This window comes from Danio rerio, chromosome 20 (assembly GCF_049306965.1).
Source record: "Danio rerio strain Tuebingen ecotype United States chromosome 20, GRCz12tu, whole genome shotgun sequence".
Classification (NCBI taxonomy): domain Eukaryota; kingdom Metazoa; phylum Chordata; class Actinopteri; order Cypriniformes; family Danionidae; genus Danio; species Danio rerio.
The window spans coordinates 38774058-38789539 of NC_133195.1; the positions used below are offsets into that span (position 1 = coordinate 38774058).

The 15482-nt window shown below is 35.6% G+C and overlaps 2 protein-coding genes across 4 annotated transcripts in view; one reads left to right on the forward strand and one right to left on the reverse strand.

Annotated features, from left to right (window-relative positions):
• mep1a.2 (meprin A, alpha (PABA peptide hydrolase), tandem duplicate 2) lies at positions 1-12026 on the forward strand. Its single transcript, NM_001128727.1, is given in 14 exon segments — positions 1-83; positions 486-510; positions 618-671; positions 823-863; positions 1186-1261; positions 1341-1458; positions 1557-1732; positions 2740-2961; positions 5199-5345; positions 6042-6257; positions 8185-8628; positions 8727-8894; positions 9980-10160; positions 11582-12026. Coding segments are annotated over 14 exon segments (2070 nt in total). The 5' UTR covers positions 1-32; the 3' UTR covers positions 11733-12026.
• Positions 11802-15482, reverse strand: part of adgrf3b (adhesion G protein-coupled receptor F3b) — a 19384-nt gene continuing 15703 nt past the window's right edge. For all 3 annotated transcript variants that reach the window (XM_073933534.1, XM_688747.7, XM_073933533.1), the window contains 3 exons: positions 13166-13198; positions 12903-12975; positions 11802-12438 (listed from right to left, as the gene is read on the reverse strand). In XM_073933534.1, the coding sequence (XP_073789635.1) occupies positions 12931-12975; positions 13166-13198 (78 nt within the window). In that variant the 3' untranslated portion in view covers positions 11802-12438; positions 12903-12930. The remainder of the gene's footprint in view (positions 12439-12902; positions 12976-13165; positions 13199-15482) is intronic.

Sequence of the window (15482 nt, forward strand, 5' to 3'; positions counted from 1 at the left end):
GCAACACCTTGTTGTCTTCTCCTGGAGTTAACATGGACTCCATGTGGAGAATCAGCCTCTTCGTAGTACTTCTAGCGCTCAAGGTATTTAAAAAATTATTATTATTAACATTTTGGTAACACTTTACAATAAGGTTGTATTAGCTAATGTTAGCAAATGCATTTATTAGCATGAACAAACAGTGAATAATCTATTACAGTATTTGTTGATGATAGCTAACATTAGTTTATGAAAACACAGTAGTTCATTGTTAGTTCATGTAAACACTTGGAAATAAACTTGGATTCTAATAAAGCATTAGTAAATGTTAAACTATGATTAATAAATGCTCTACAAGTATTGTTCAGAATTAGTTCATGTTAGTAAATACATTAACTAATGAAATCTTATTGTAAAATGTGACAAACATTTTTACATTTAAAAAGTTTTTATAGCAAACTATCAAGTAAATTATTAATCAAAACTATGATTAATCTACCTTGCAGGCATGTGCCCTTCCAGCACAATATGGTATGACTCTAATTATGAGGTTCAGTTGAAATTTTATATTAGTATAATAATATTATTTAAGTATTTCTGGAGTTTCTCACAGATGTTTATGCTTTCTTAAATGTTAGGCGAAGATGCAGATGCAGGTGAATTACGGGAGGACATTCTTGAAATTAATTTAGGTTGGTTACAAACTTATGTAACAAAGTAGAAATCAACAAATCTTTAAAATAATGCAGTTTATATGCTTTATAATCATATTATACCCTATATTTGTCATTTCGAAGATGTCATTTTATAGTCTATCTAATATTATTTTTTTAAATGACACAGATTCCCAAAGAGAATTGTTTGAAGGAGATATTGCAGGTGATGTAAGTCTTTTATTTCTAAACTAAAATCTGTTGTTTTTATTGGTAACACTTTATTTTGATGGTTCATTTGAGTATTAGTAGACTGTCTGCTGATACTGCTCCTTCAACAGACATTTAACTTACTATAAGAAACTTTGCAAGTACATGTCAACTTACACTAACCCTAACCCTAACCTAAGAGTCTACTTATAATCTAATGAGAATTAGTGCAAGTAAATTCAATTCAACAAACGGACCATCAAAATAAAGTGTGAATTTTTATTTTATCACATTTCAGTCTCTTTGTTGATATTTTGATCTAAAATGAACTCTCATCTCCCAGCCACGAAGAAATGCAATAATAGATGAAAAAGCAAGATGGCAGTTTCCCATTCCGTATATACTCACAGACACATTGGGTAATATTATTTTCTCCTGTGGTTAATTCAAAATACTGATCTCCAGCATGATAATATTCCTAATGCTTGACTTGTTTAGATCTGAATGCAAAAGGAGTGATCCTTCAAGCACTTGAAATGTATCGTCTGAAGTCTTGTGTGGACTTTAAGCCCTATGAAGGAGAAAGCACCTACATTTCTTTCACAAAACTGGATGGGTAAGTTAAATTCAAACAGTCTAATAAATCATATTGTCAATAGTATCCCATCTATAACACCAATATTGCATTTTTCTTTGTTTTTGTCATCATTTTAGATGTTGGTCATTTGTAGGAGATTTAAAGACAGGCCAGAACGTCTCTATCGGGGAGAGATGTGACACTAAAGCCATTGTAGAACATGAGCTTCTCCATGCACTGGGTTTCTATCATGAGCAATCCCGCTCAGACCGGGACGACTATGTCAAAATCTGGTGGGATCAAATCATTGAAGGTTTGTGGGATTAGAAGTGTTTCTATCAAGCTTTTAATTAAGAATAATAAGAACAATTCCTAACATTTATATAGTGCTTTTCTAGGAACTCAAAGTGCTTTTTTTTTTTTTTTTTTTTTTTTTTACACATTTTTGGAGAGAATCTTCTTATCCACCCCCAGTGTGTAGCACTCATCTGGATGAGTCGACGGCAGCCATATTGCATCAGACCGCACACCACACACCAGCTGATTGGTGGAAAGGGACAGAGTGATGAAGCCAATTATCATATGGGGATAGTTAGGAGGCCATGATGGACAGAGGCCAGTGGGCAAATTTGGCCAGGATGCTCAGTTTAATGTCTCATCCAAAAGACGCCACTCACTGAGCAGTGTCCCCTTCACAATACTGGGGCGTTAAAACCCATACAGACCACAGGTTAAGTGCCCCCTGCTGGCCTCACTAACAGCAATTAGTCTTGCAGCAAATACACTTATTAAAAAATATCAACTTTTTTGGCTCATCGAAAGGATAGTTTTCTCAAATTTACTCAATATTTATTCCTCAAGTGGTTCCCAATGTTTGAGTTTCTTTCTTCTGTTAAACACAAAATTAGAAATTTTGATGAAGGCTGAAAACCTTTAACCATTGACTTCCAAACATATACTATGGAAGTGGTTACAGGTTTTCAACATTCTTCAAAATGTCTTCTTTTGTGTTTAACAGAAGACGAAAATCCATTAAGTTTTGAAACAAGTAAAAAGTGAGTATAAAAAGTGATTTTGTAAACAATACCTTTAAAAGGACTTTTGTTTTCTTGGTATAAAAAGCTCTTTAAAATATAAAAAACCCTTTTTCCCTGTAAGGACCTGAAATGGAACGGTCCTATAGATGTTAAAGGATTTTTTTAAGAACAATCAATGCTATTTTTAAGATTATTTCCTATTCCGTTTTGTGAACTGCATTGCAAAATTATTCGGAAAGGATGGAAGAGGCATTATGCCCTATTTCTTTTGTCATTATTGCAGGAAAGGAGCACAACTTCAATAAGTACGAGGATGATTTTATCACTGATTTGAACACACCCTATGATTATGAGTCCATCATGCACTACAGGCCTCTGTCGTTCAACAAGGACCCTGATATTCCTACTATAACCACCACCATCCCTGCCTTCAACAACATCATAGGACAGCGCTTAGACTTCAGTGCACTTGATCTGGAGAGACTCAATCGCATGTATGAATGCAGTAAGTTATGAAGTTCAACAGCTACCTCTTATGAACATTTAGAAACACAAGCATGTCAAAGCTTAATAAGGTTATGCTTAATGTTATGTTAATTTGGTTATGTTTAACTTTTAATTTTTACAATGTTTTGTGTTTAGACGACAACACTGTCAGAATGATCCACAAAAGCATGAAGAAATGCTGTATTATGTATGTCAGGCCAGTAGTTGGGGATGTTACTTTGTAACGAAATACTTTACATCTGCACACATATGGACCTGTAGTCCAGTGGTTCCCAAAGTGGGGGTTGCAAGACAATTAATGGGAAGAGGGGTGTTGGGTAGCTTGATGATTTCCTAACATTTCATATATTTTGTTAAGCTATTAGAATTACCAAATTTTATCCCAAGAATACAGAAGATAAACAGAATATTTCATCATTACATACAATAACAAAATGCAAATTAAAAACCAACAGCCTTTCAATTTTTTTTTCCATTGGATTGCGACCCCTGGGGTTATTAAACTAGATTAATAACACAGCAATCATGTTAATTGGTTGCAGTACATTGATTTTACGGCACAATGTAAAACTTTGACCCCTTTACGGCACTCACATACATTAAAAATAAAGACCACAACTGAACATAGAGGACGATCACTAACCGTGCATTTACATGGGGCTTCGGCGTCAACGCTTGGCGAGGGCTTGTCTGAAGTTGGGGCTGAGATAATTATAGCAGCATCAGCCAAACAAATTAGTCTGCAATCCCTGCTTGGGCTGGGGTATTTGAGTATTGGTATATAAGTGATCTGATTGACTGACACATTGTTGGTGCTTGAAAAGTTGAGAAATGCCCATCTTCTGCAGCGAGCAATACCGATGAAGCAGTGCTGACGGATCCACAATTCAGTTCAGCAACACTTGATGTCATCCCATTCAAAGTGAAAGGGAAGCGTTGATGCTTATGCCCTGTGTGAATGGGACGTAAGTGGCGGTCTTCAAAAATAAACCAAGAATAGTGTTGTGCTGTAAACATTGCCCACCATTCTCATTATGTGAGGTTAATATTAAATTAAACAAATGAATAATGACTATAAAAACGTTATGGTTGTTAGACTGTTGCACTTTTTTGTGTTGTCAATAAGCTTGTGTTTATATAGTTTCTGTTGGTGTGTTTGTGCACCATTGTGTGCAATGTTTGTGTGTTTATAACCACCTATGAGTATAGTGCAGGGTTGCGGAGCTGAAAGGTTTGGGATCCCCTGCTGTAGTCCACCAATGTTGTTTGTTACAAAAAAAAAAAAAAAACATTTGTAAAACATTTGATAAACGTTTTTATAAACTTGCAATTTTAGTTTACTCATAAATGTTAATTGTTTGCATATAAACTCTGATAACTTGAACTTTACAACCTTTTTTGTTTGTTTGTTTGTTTACATTTCAGGTATTCAAAATGCAGTTTTATTGTGAAAGAATGGCTAAATCACACACAAAAGTTTACAATCTCTGATGAAAGAAGATTTTTTTTTATTGCCTCAGATTTTTCTTTCTCATTTATATTTAATTGCACACTAAATAAAACAAAAAAAAAATTATATATACATAAATATTTTTTACATTTGTTAAAGTAAAGAATTAATTTAAAGAAAAGAGTATAAAAAATATTTTAAAATAATTCATTCATGCAAAAAATAATTCATTCATTCATTTTACGCAGCGGATGCCCTTGCAGCCATAACCCATCTCTGGGAAAGATCCACACACTCTCATTCACACTCATACACTATGAACAATTTAGCCTTCTCAATTCACCTGTACCGCATGTCTTTTGGAATGTGGGGGAAACCGGAGCACCCGGAGGATCCCACGCGAACGCAGGGAGAACATGCAAACTACACACAGAAACGGCAACTCACCCAGGAAAGGCTCGAACCAGAGACCTTCTTGCTGTGAGGCGACAGCACTACCTACTGCGCCACTGCGTTGCCCTTTTTAAAATAATATAAAATATAAATATACAACATATGTAAATTTAATAATAATAAAAAAACATATAATACTCTGATATTACCAAAAATTTAAACATAAAAAAAATTATTAATTAAAAACTGCAGTAGTTTCTTAATTGTTCTAACGCTTTGCTTGTATTCTGAATGTGATACAATATAAAAACAAATAAAAATACTCACAGCATTAGCATTGATTCTGTTTCATATTGATTCTATGTTTCTTATTGATTCTTTGTTTCTTTCAGCTGCAACCCACACTCTGCTGGATCAGTGTGCATTTGAGCAGATCAACATTTGTGGAATGATTCAGAATGATGAGGATGATGCTGACTGGGTCCAGACTTTGAGCTCTACAGATTTAAAGGATCACACACTTGGAGGACAATGCAGAGGTAAGAAGACGCTTAAATAATTTAAAGGCATAGTTCACCAAAAAAAGTTCAATTTACTATTTACTCACCCTTGTGTTAGTCTAAACTTTTATGAGTTGCTTTTTCTATTGAACACAAAATACTTTGTGTAATAAATAGTAACTATTGACTTAGTAGGAAAAACAAATACTATGAAATTCATTAGTCATCTGTTTCCAGTTTTATTCTAAAATCCTCTTTTGTGTTCAGCAGAAAAATAAAAGAAGTTAAACAGGTTTGTGACAAGTGAAGGGTGAGTAACTGATGACAGATAACACTTTATTTTGATGGTCCCTACTGCCCATTTTGTTGACTAAAAGCAACATTGCAACTACATCCCAATTAATTCTCATTTGAGTGTTAGTAGACTGTCTGCTTAATATCTGCTACTTCAACAGACCTGACTATGACTAACTTTGCAGGTACATGTCAACTTACACTAAACCTAACCCCAACCTAACAGTCTACTTATAATCTATTGAGAATTAGTTGACATGTAGATGCAATGTAACTTAAATTCAACAAAATACGTTAAAAGGACCAGCAAAATAAAGTGATACCTAGACTTTTCATTTCAGAGTGAACTGTCCCTTTAAGAATTAAAAGGAGTTGAAATAGCGTATAAAATTGTGAACAGGGATGATTATTATTGGAGAAAACGTGTCTTATTGTCTTCAGATTCAGGTTATTTCATGAAGTTTGACACCGATAACAAGACGGAGGGACACAGTGCTTTGCTGGAGTCACGGATTCTTTACCCCAAGAGGAGCCAGCAGTGCCTTGAGTTCTTCTACAGGATGAGTGGAGAGCCAGGCGACAAGCTCATCATCTGGGTCAGAACTGACGATGGAACTGGCAATGTGCACAAAGTCAGGAAAGTTCACACAATCACAGGTCAGCTATGCCCTAGCGTTACGCTTATTTAAAGACATATGTATTATTAATATGTATTAAATTCCAATATTATAGAGTGCAATTTTTGCAATTTGTTTTTGTGATTTTCGAGATTGCGATTTTGATCAAAAATAATATGTTGTGATAATAATTTAACATTATTTGAGTGTGTTTTCGTGTTGGATCCATAGGCATTAGTATAAGGCATGTTGTGTAAATTTGACTCTAAATTCACCAGTATAACAAGTCATATGATTTCTCCCAAAAAGCTGATTCTTTTTTATTTTCATTTTTTATGAATGGCTACAGTAACTGAATCATTGACTCAAAATAGTAAAACAAAATGAGTTAAAATAATCTGTCTGAATTATAATTAATCCTATTTTAGCTTCTTGTTTTTTGAACTCTTGTATAAAATCCGCATCACATTTACCATTTGGGAAAATGACACTCATTCTGATGTCATAATACTTAAGTACATCATATTTTATTAGTACACTTCTCCACCACTTTAGTAGGTACACCTTACTAGTACCATGTTGGACCCCCATTTGCTTTCAGAACTGCCTCAATTCTTTGTGGCATAGATTCAACAAGGTACTGGAATTATTCTGGAGAGATTTTGGTCCATATTGACATGATTTGTCAGCTACATATCCATGATGCGAATCTCTCGTTCCATCCCATCCCAATAGAGCTCTATTGGATTAAAATCTGGTGATTGTGGAGGTCATTTGAGTACAGTGTCATGCTCAAGAAACCAGTCCGAGATAATTTGGACTTTATGACATGGTGCGTTATCCTGCTGGAAGTAGCCATCAGAAGATGGGTGCACTGTGGTCATAAAGGGATGGACATGGTCAGCAACAATACTCAGGTAGGCTGTGTCATTGACACAATGATGAATTGGTACTAAAGGGCCCAAAGTGTGCCAAGAAATTATGCCCCACATTATAACACCACCACCAGCAGCCTGAACTGTGTATACAAGTCAGGATGGATCCATGCTCTCATGTTGTTCATGCCAATTTCTTTCCCTAGCATCCGAATGTCGCAGCAGAAATCGAGACTCATCAGACCAGGCAATGTTTTTCCAATCTTCTATTGTCCAATTTTGGTGAACCTGTGTGAATTGTAGTCTCAGTTTCCTGTTCTCAGCTGACATGAGTGGCACCCGGTGTGGTCTTCTGCTGCTGTAGCCCATCAGCCTCAAGGTTGGACGTGTTGTTATTTGAGTTACTGTTGTCTTTCTATCAGCTTGAACCAGTATGGCCATTCTCCTCTGAACTCTCCTCTGGCATCAACAAGACATTTGCGTACACAGAACTATCGCTCACTTGATATCATCTCTTTTTTTGGACCATTCTCTGTACACCTTAGAGATGGTTGTGCGTGAAAATCCCAGTAGATCAGCAGTTTCTGAAATACTCAGATCAGCCTGTTTGGCACCAACAACCATGCCATGTTCAAAGTCACCTATATCACCTTTCTTCCCCATTCTGATTTTGCTGCCATGTGATTGGCTGATTAGAAATTTGCATTAACGAACATTTAGACAGGTGTACCTAATAAAGTGGCCGGTGAGTCTATACACAAAGAATAAAAGACAAAATTCAAAAAAGAATATCTTTGACCAATATAGATAGTCTGCTTTAATGTCATGCTCATATCACTGCAAATTATAACTTATATGATCGTACTTATTTATTAATTTGACTATATGACGAATATTAATATTTGTTAATATATTATTAATCTAAACATTGCAATTTGTTGTAAAGCCGATTTAAAACAAAGTGTTGGTTATTTTGTAAAGTTAAGAGCAAATTTGATTTAAAACAATCTCTTTTGATATCCCTTACGTAAAGCAGGCAGCTGTGGTTGTGTATTAAATATTGAATACTGTGCATTTCTTTGATTTGACTAGGTAATGGGGATAACTCTTGGAACATTGCACAAGTCACTCTAAATGTAAAGGAAAAATTCCGGTACTTCTTCCAGGGTATTGTGGGCCCCAACAAAACATCAGGGATCTTTATAGATGACATTATTCTGACTGAAACATCATGTCCAAACACTGTCTGGAGGATCCAGAACTTCACCAACCTCCTCAATACTCTCCCACATGATGCCAAAGTCCAGAGTGAACGTTTTTACAACTCTGAGGGTTACGCTTATGGAATCAATGTTTATCCAAATGGCAGGGTGAATTCATCTAAAGAGTTTGTAGGGATTACGTTTAATCTTTTCGGTGGTGAGAATGATGCAGTATTAGAATGGCCTGCGGTGAATCGGCAAGTCACTGTTACAGCAAAAGACCAAAATCCAGATGCAACCCTGCAAATGTCCAACAGCAGAAGCTTTACCACTGGTGAGTATCTGTCTGTCTGTCTGTCTGTCTGTATTTTCATTTTGCAGCACATAGGGATTCATGAATAATTAAAGAAACTCAGTGAATCACTGATTTAGATGCTGACATGCGGTGGAATAAACCATCTACATTTGAACAATGGGATGATAGTTGCCCTTGCTTCAGAGGACCAGAGTTTGGCTGGGGTACCTTCATATCTCACGATCAGCTCCGCAGGAGAGACTTTCTCAAGAATGACGACCTGATCATCACTATTAATTTTGATGGTGAGAACCTTTTTGAGTGGATTTAAAGTGTTAGTTCACCCAAAAATTTATTTGTTTAATATCCACAATTTTGAGAGCATGAGTTGCTAGATGAGTGGCAGGTGTGTGTTTTGCACATCTTGATTGAGATATTACAATGTGAAATGAAGATCATGTTCGTACAGTCATATAGTCAGCTTCAAGCATAAAAGATTATTCAAAAATACAGTGTGAGTCAGGCTTCAAGGAATAATTCACCCAAAGTTGTAATGCAATAAATATTTGTCTTGATTTTTTTATAACTGTTGGAGGCCAAAGTCAAAACTAAAGTTTGATTAATTGCCCAGCTCTAGCTACTATTATTTTCTAAAATCATTCAGTAGAGAACTTGATTTTAAGTGACTTACCCTTAACTTTGAAAAGTCACTTATGTCTAAGTCCATGTGCATTGGAAACTTGCACACTAAGCCTAGGACAGAAAAATTTCCTTACAATTTTGGTCCTGCTAGCATCCAAACATAACCACAGCCATACTGTCCATATGTGTCTCGGGGAGGTAGGACTGAAGTGTAATTCAAGGACCTGATTTACCACATTTCTGCATGTCTGGGTTATTAAGAGTTGACAAAGCATTATTTTATTTTGGAGGGAAAGAAGTTATGGATAAGGACATTTTAATATTCAGTGGGTATTGCTGGGGACATGCCACCTCTGTCATTTCTGTCTAATTCTAAACCCTTGACTTAACCTACAACATTTTCTGGTGAACACCTAAGAGGATATTTTGAAAAATGTTGGACACCTGTTCTCATTGCTCTCCAAAGTATTTGTTTTTCCTACTATGGAAGTCATAGGTTTATAACATTTTTTCAAAGTATCCTCTTTTGTGTTCAACAGAAAGCAAAAACTCATAAATGCATGGAACCACTTATAGTAAATAGTGAGTATTGTTTAATTTTTGGGTGAACTATTCCTTTTAAGGCATTGATTTGCTGCAGTTAGTGGTGCAATAAGGGTGATCAACACATAGAAGTCAACCAAATAAAGTGGCAGGAAAGTGTAAATTCATCTTAATGATTAAAATTTTGTTTTTCTTAAACAATTAGATTTGGCACATCTTGTAAAATCTGAAGTTCCAACCAAAGTCTCAAACAACCCCCAGCCTGCAGAAAAAACCATTGAGAAACCAAAAATCCGACAACCACGAGCAATCAGTGATCTGTGTCAACCAAACCCCTGCCAAAATGGAGGAGCGTGTGTCACACATCAGGGGAAAGCAACATGCAGGTAAATGAACCTAAACCTGACCATTATCTGATTTTAAAACAAATGAGAGCTTGTAATAAATAGGGGATAATCCAGCCTGATTTCATGAGGTAACTATTTTACGTTTTGTCAGTTTAGTGGCTAATTCATATGAATTCGTACAAGTTAAATCATACGATTTTAAAAAGGAGGTGTGGCGCTCAACCCCACCCCTAAACCCAACCATCATTGGGGATAAGTACAAATTGTACAAATGAGATCACATGAATTCACGAATTAGCCACTAAAACAAAAAGTTACAAATTCCTGTGAGGAATCAACCTATTGCCATGCGTTAAAGGATTTGAAATGTACAATGTGGAGGCAAAGAACCACCCAATGCAAAGCAGAGGAACATTGCCTACTCGAAGAGAGATTGCATGTGTGTGCATGTAATTGACGGGCATATCTAATAGCTCATATAACATCCAGCTACTTCTTTGCAAATATCTTGGTGCATATTAGAGAGTTGATTAATCCCCATCAGCTCACTGCTGAAGAATACGTTGGTGTCCTCGAGATTACACAGAACAATGAAAACTTTGTATACTGAGTTGCTAAGGTTACTACAAATGATTGAGGGAAACACGTTTTTATTGAAATTCAAAGTTGTTCAAAACTGACTGGAACTACCTGCGCATTAAACGATTTTATTGTACACCTTCCAGCCAATCAAAATCAAGACTTTAGCCAGACCATAGAATAAGAAAGGGATAATCAATGGTTTGCCATGCGTTAAGGGATTTTAATGCACAACATGGAGTGCAGCCTGCGGGGTCAGGCTGATGTAAAGCTTCTCTTGGATATGGTCATGGTAATGAGAAATATTTATATTATTTTTTACATTTCCCATTTATTGTATTTTATTAACATCTACCTCCACCTCAACCCTAAACTCATCAACCCTAAATCATCACAGTAACGTAAAAACAGTAGTTGTACAGAGTATTATTTATGCTGTCTATTGAATTACCCAATAAATAGTTTTTTTAATTGTCTACCCCCACCCCAACCGTCACAGTAACGTAAAAATATGAATTATTGTTATACAGTGTTATAAAAATGCTGCTATAATTGATGTGCATGATGCATCCCTATACGTAAACTGTCGATTTGACTTTAAAATAACTACATTCTCTTTTGAAACACTCTTAAAACTTGATTTTGTGGCAAAATAGAGGAGTATTTTTCTAATTTTGTGAATTTTCGATCCACCACTAACTATCCTCACAGCACATGTGAGTTGCTAATAACATTTGGAAGAAGCGCATTTATTTCAAACTGTGATCAAAACTGACTGGAACTACCTTTACGTTAAGTGATTTTAATGCACACCCTCCAGCCAATCAGAATCAAGAAATCCAACAGACTATATAATAATGACAGTTATGTGTCATCTGCAGGTGTGCCTCTGGACAGGCTGTTGTGTACACAGGAGACACTTGTGAGAAACAACACATTGACGGAGGAATTATGGGAGTTTTGATCGGGGGTGCTGTTGGAACTGTAGCACTTACTGTTGCTATCATTGCAGTGATCTACAGGCAGAAGTAAAGCTAGACATCTGAATACCATCATTCTGTAATCTGCAACATGCTTCTTTAAAAAATCAGAGTAGTCTGCTCAAGATTTATCTTTTATTCAGAATAAAAGTTGTGCTATCAACAATCGCATCTCTCTTTTTTCCACATCCCTTTAAAAGAAACAAGGAAATAGGTCTAACAAGAGAAAAACCGAAACAATAATTTGTCAAGCTGAAGAGGAGTGTTTATACGTGTTAAATTGTCCTTGGTTCATCAGATATTCCGTCACAATTTCTAAATAGCACACAGAAATCAATGTCACAGTTCCGCAGAACAGAAGCAGAGCTAAAACTAAACATATTACAATCAAATTAAGTGACCATATTTATATTGCCTTTATCAGATGTACAGCATTGTTTTAAATAAAATACAACAACAATCAGGGTAGAAAACTATAGATAATTGCTACATATATACAGCGGTACTTATATTGTTCTTTTAAAAACACAAACATGACCATCTCTTATATTTTTGTATCCGTTTCTCATTGTTTGTTCCTAAATGTGTGTAGTACTGTATATGACCAGAGCCTGTTCTTTGTCCCAAGCATGATAAAGTCTTTTAAAGTACAAGAAGTATTTTTAGGTCTTCACCAAACAGTTGTGCTGTATCTACTATTTTTGTGCGTCTGTGAGTTCAGAGATGAGTCTGTGTCCCGCAATGTTTAAATGCTCCTTCTGTGATGCAAATTGAAACAGAAAATATATTATAGTGCTTTCGTTAGAAAAAAATATTTTAAAAAATCATTTTCTGTAGAGCTGCTTTTAAAGATGCTTAACAAATAATGAGCCTAGCAACACTATTATTGATCTAAACTGAATCAATTTTAAACCATTTTGAGCTGAATAATGAAATTCTTGTATTCTGTAGAGCTGCTGTATAGCTACATTACATTTCTTTAATTTGATGAACTAATAATGCTGGCACTTCTATCAAACTAAATTTAATGAACTGAATTGTCCTGAATAGTTAGAAAATCCCCTCTGTTTTACAGTGTTATATGTATTCAAAGTAGCTATAGCGGTAACAGACTTCGTAACATTCATTTAAGTTATTTTGCTATTTTTACACCATTAAGATGCTTTACAATACTTTACTGTATAACTTGCAATATAATGAATGATTTTTAAAAAATACATACCTTGTGTGCATTTTCTTGTGTGGATCATTTATTTTGCGACGGATGTTGTTGTGTTTTGTTCTTTAGCTGATTTCTAAAGAATGTTAAAAAAATAAATAATTTTAGAGAAACTTTTTAAAAAATAATATTTTAATAAAAATATAATATTTAAAAATATTTTTACATGATCTAAAAACACTGTAGTTGTAATAAATACACACATTTAAAATGTTCACATTTTTCTGTGGTATGGCAGTTAAAAAAATTTATTTCCTGGAACTTACCCCCACAATTATTTTTAATATTTCATCTCGGACCTGAAGAAAAAAAAAACAAAAGAAAAAAAAAAAACATGTCAGTGATCTATGGTCCTATCTAAACTAAACAGCCATGAGGTTAATTTATTAGTTGAAAATTCTGTCAGCAATTACTCAACCTCATTCATTCATTCATTCATTCATTCATTCATTCATTCATTTTCTTTTTGGATTAGTGCCTTTATTAATCAGAGGTTGCCACAGTGGAATGAACCACCAACTTATCCAGCATATGTTTTACACATGCAGTGAATGCCCTTTCAGCTGCAACCCAACTCTTGAAAACGTCCATACATTCACAAACGTCATTCACACTCACACTACGGACAATTTAGCCTACCCAATTCACCTGTACTGCATGTCTTTGGACTGTGGGGGAAACCGGAGCACCCTGAGGAAACCCACGCAAATGCAGGGAGAACATGCAAACTCCACACAATAACACCAACTGACCCAGCCGAGGCTCGAACCAGCAACTTCGTGCTGTGAGGCGACAGCACAACCTACTGCACCACCATGTCGTCTACTCAACCTCGTGTCTATCCAATTCTTGGATTAGGATGTTTTAGATAAAATCTGAGAGTTTCCTAATCCTCCATTACCAGTAAAGGTCCTGACTCGTTTAACAGATATATTAAAGTAACAAAAAACCTAATCAAAACAGACCATATGTATTCTGTAGTTCAACCTGAATATTGCCAAGCTACGAAAATACTTTTGTGCACATAAAAAAACAAAAACAAATTACTATTCTACAGTTTCCTCTGTGTCAGTATAAAGTTACCATGAGCGATGTACAGTTAAAGTCTGAATTATTAGCCCCCTTTCTTTAATTTTTTCCCCAATTTCTGATTAACGGAGAGAAGATTTTTCTAAACACATTTCTAAACATAATAGTTTTAATAACTCATTTCTAATAACTGGTTTATTTTATCTTTGTCATGATAAGAGTAAATAATATTTTACTAGATATTTTTCAAGACACTTCTATACAGCTTAAAGTGAAATTTAAAGGCTTAAATAGGTTAATTAGGTTAACTAAACAGGTCAGGTTAATTAGACAAGTTATTGCATATCGATGGTTTGTTCTGTAGAATATCGAAAAAAATATTGCTTAAAGGGTCTAATAATTTTGACCTAAAATGTTTTTTTTTTTAATTCAAAACTGCTTTTATTCTAGCCGAAACAAAGCAAATAAGTATCAGACATACTGTGAAAATTTCCTTGCTCTGTTCAATATCATTTGGGAAATATTTAAAAGAGGAAGAAAAAAAAATCAAAGGGGGGCTAATAATTTTGACTTCAACTGTATATGTTAAATAATATTTTTCTGTTAGCCCTGGCAGACTAGACAAACTGTCTCTCTTGTAGCATTGTTAAGTTTCCATTAACAAATGGATAGCAGATAATTTCCTACAATCAAACCCTGATAAAACGGAAATGTGGATTTTTGCCCCAGATAGCATCACATCCATAATTACACAAGTTTTTAGGGGTTTGTCATCTTCAAATTACCGTGGCATTAGAAATCTGGGTGTCACGCTTGATAGAGCTCTGGGTTTTGACAGCCATGTTAAGTCTGTTGTTCGTACATGCTTTTTACATCTGAGGAACATTGCAATAATCAAAAATATTATTTCAAAGGAAGAGATGACGATGCTTATCTAAGCCTTTATCTCCTCATGGCTGGATTGTAAGTTGTGCAGAATGTAGTGGCGAGGCTTTTAACCAACACCTGTAGTAGGTCGCACATTACTCCTGTGCTTAAGGCACTTCACTGGCTTCCTGTTAGTTTTAGAGTCAATTTTAAGATTCTGATCATTACATGTAGAGCTCTGCATCTCTTTTGTATTCAAAAACTTTTACAGTCACTCATGTAGCCAGTCTCTGAGGTCTTCTGGCAAAGAGCTTTAAGCCATTCCCAGAACTCGTCTTAAGACTAAAGGTGACCGTGCCTTCCGTGTTGTGGCCCCAAGGCTCTGGGACTCTCTCCCTCTAGCACTTCAAGAGTTCACACTTAGCTGATGATTTATAAAGCTTATTTGGCATGCTGTCCCTGGAGAGAGCCCCGAGCTCAAGGGCTCCTCGAGCCCGGGGGTTCCTCCCGTTGGCAGAGCGAGAGGGGAGCCTGAGCTCGGTGGATCTCAGAACTCCCCTGCTGCAGTAGCTAAGGGAAAACAAGGGGTTAGACAAAAGCTTGATTGTTATGTATGTTGAATGTCTTTGGATGGTGGGAGGAAACCGGAGAACCCAGGGAAAACCCACGCGGACACGGGGAGAACAT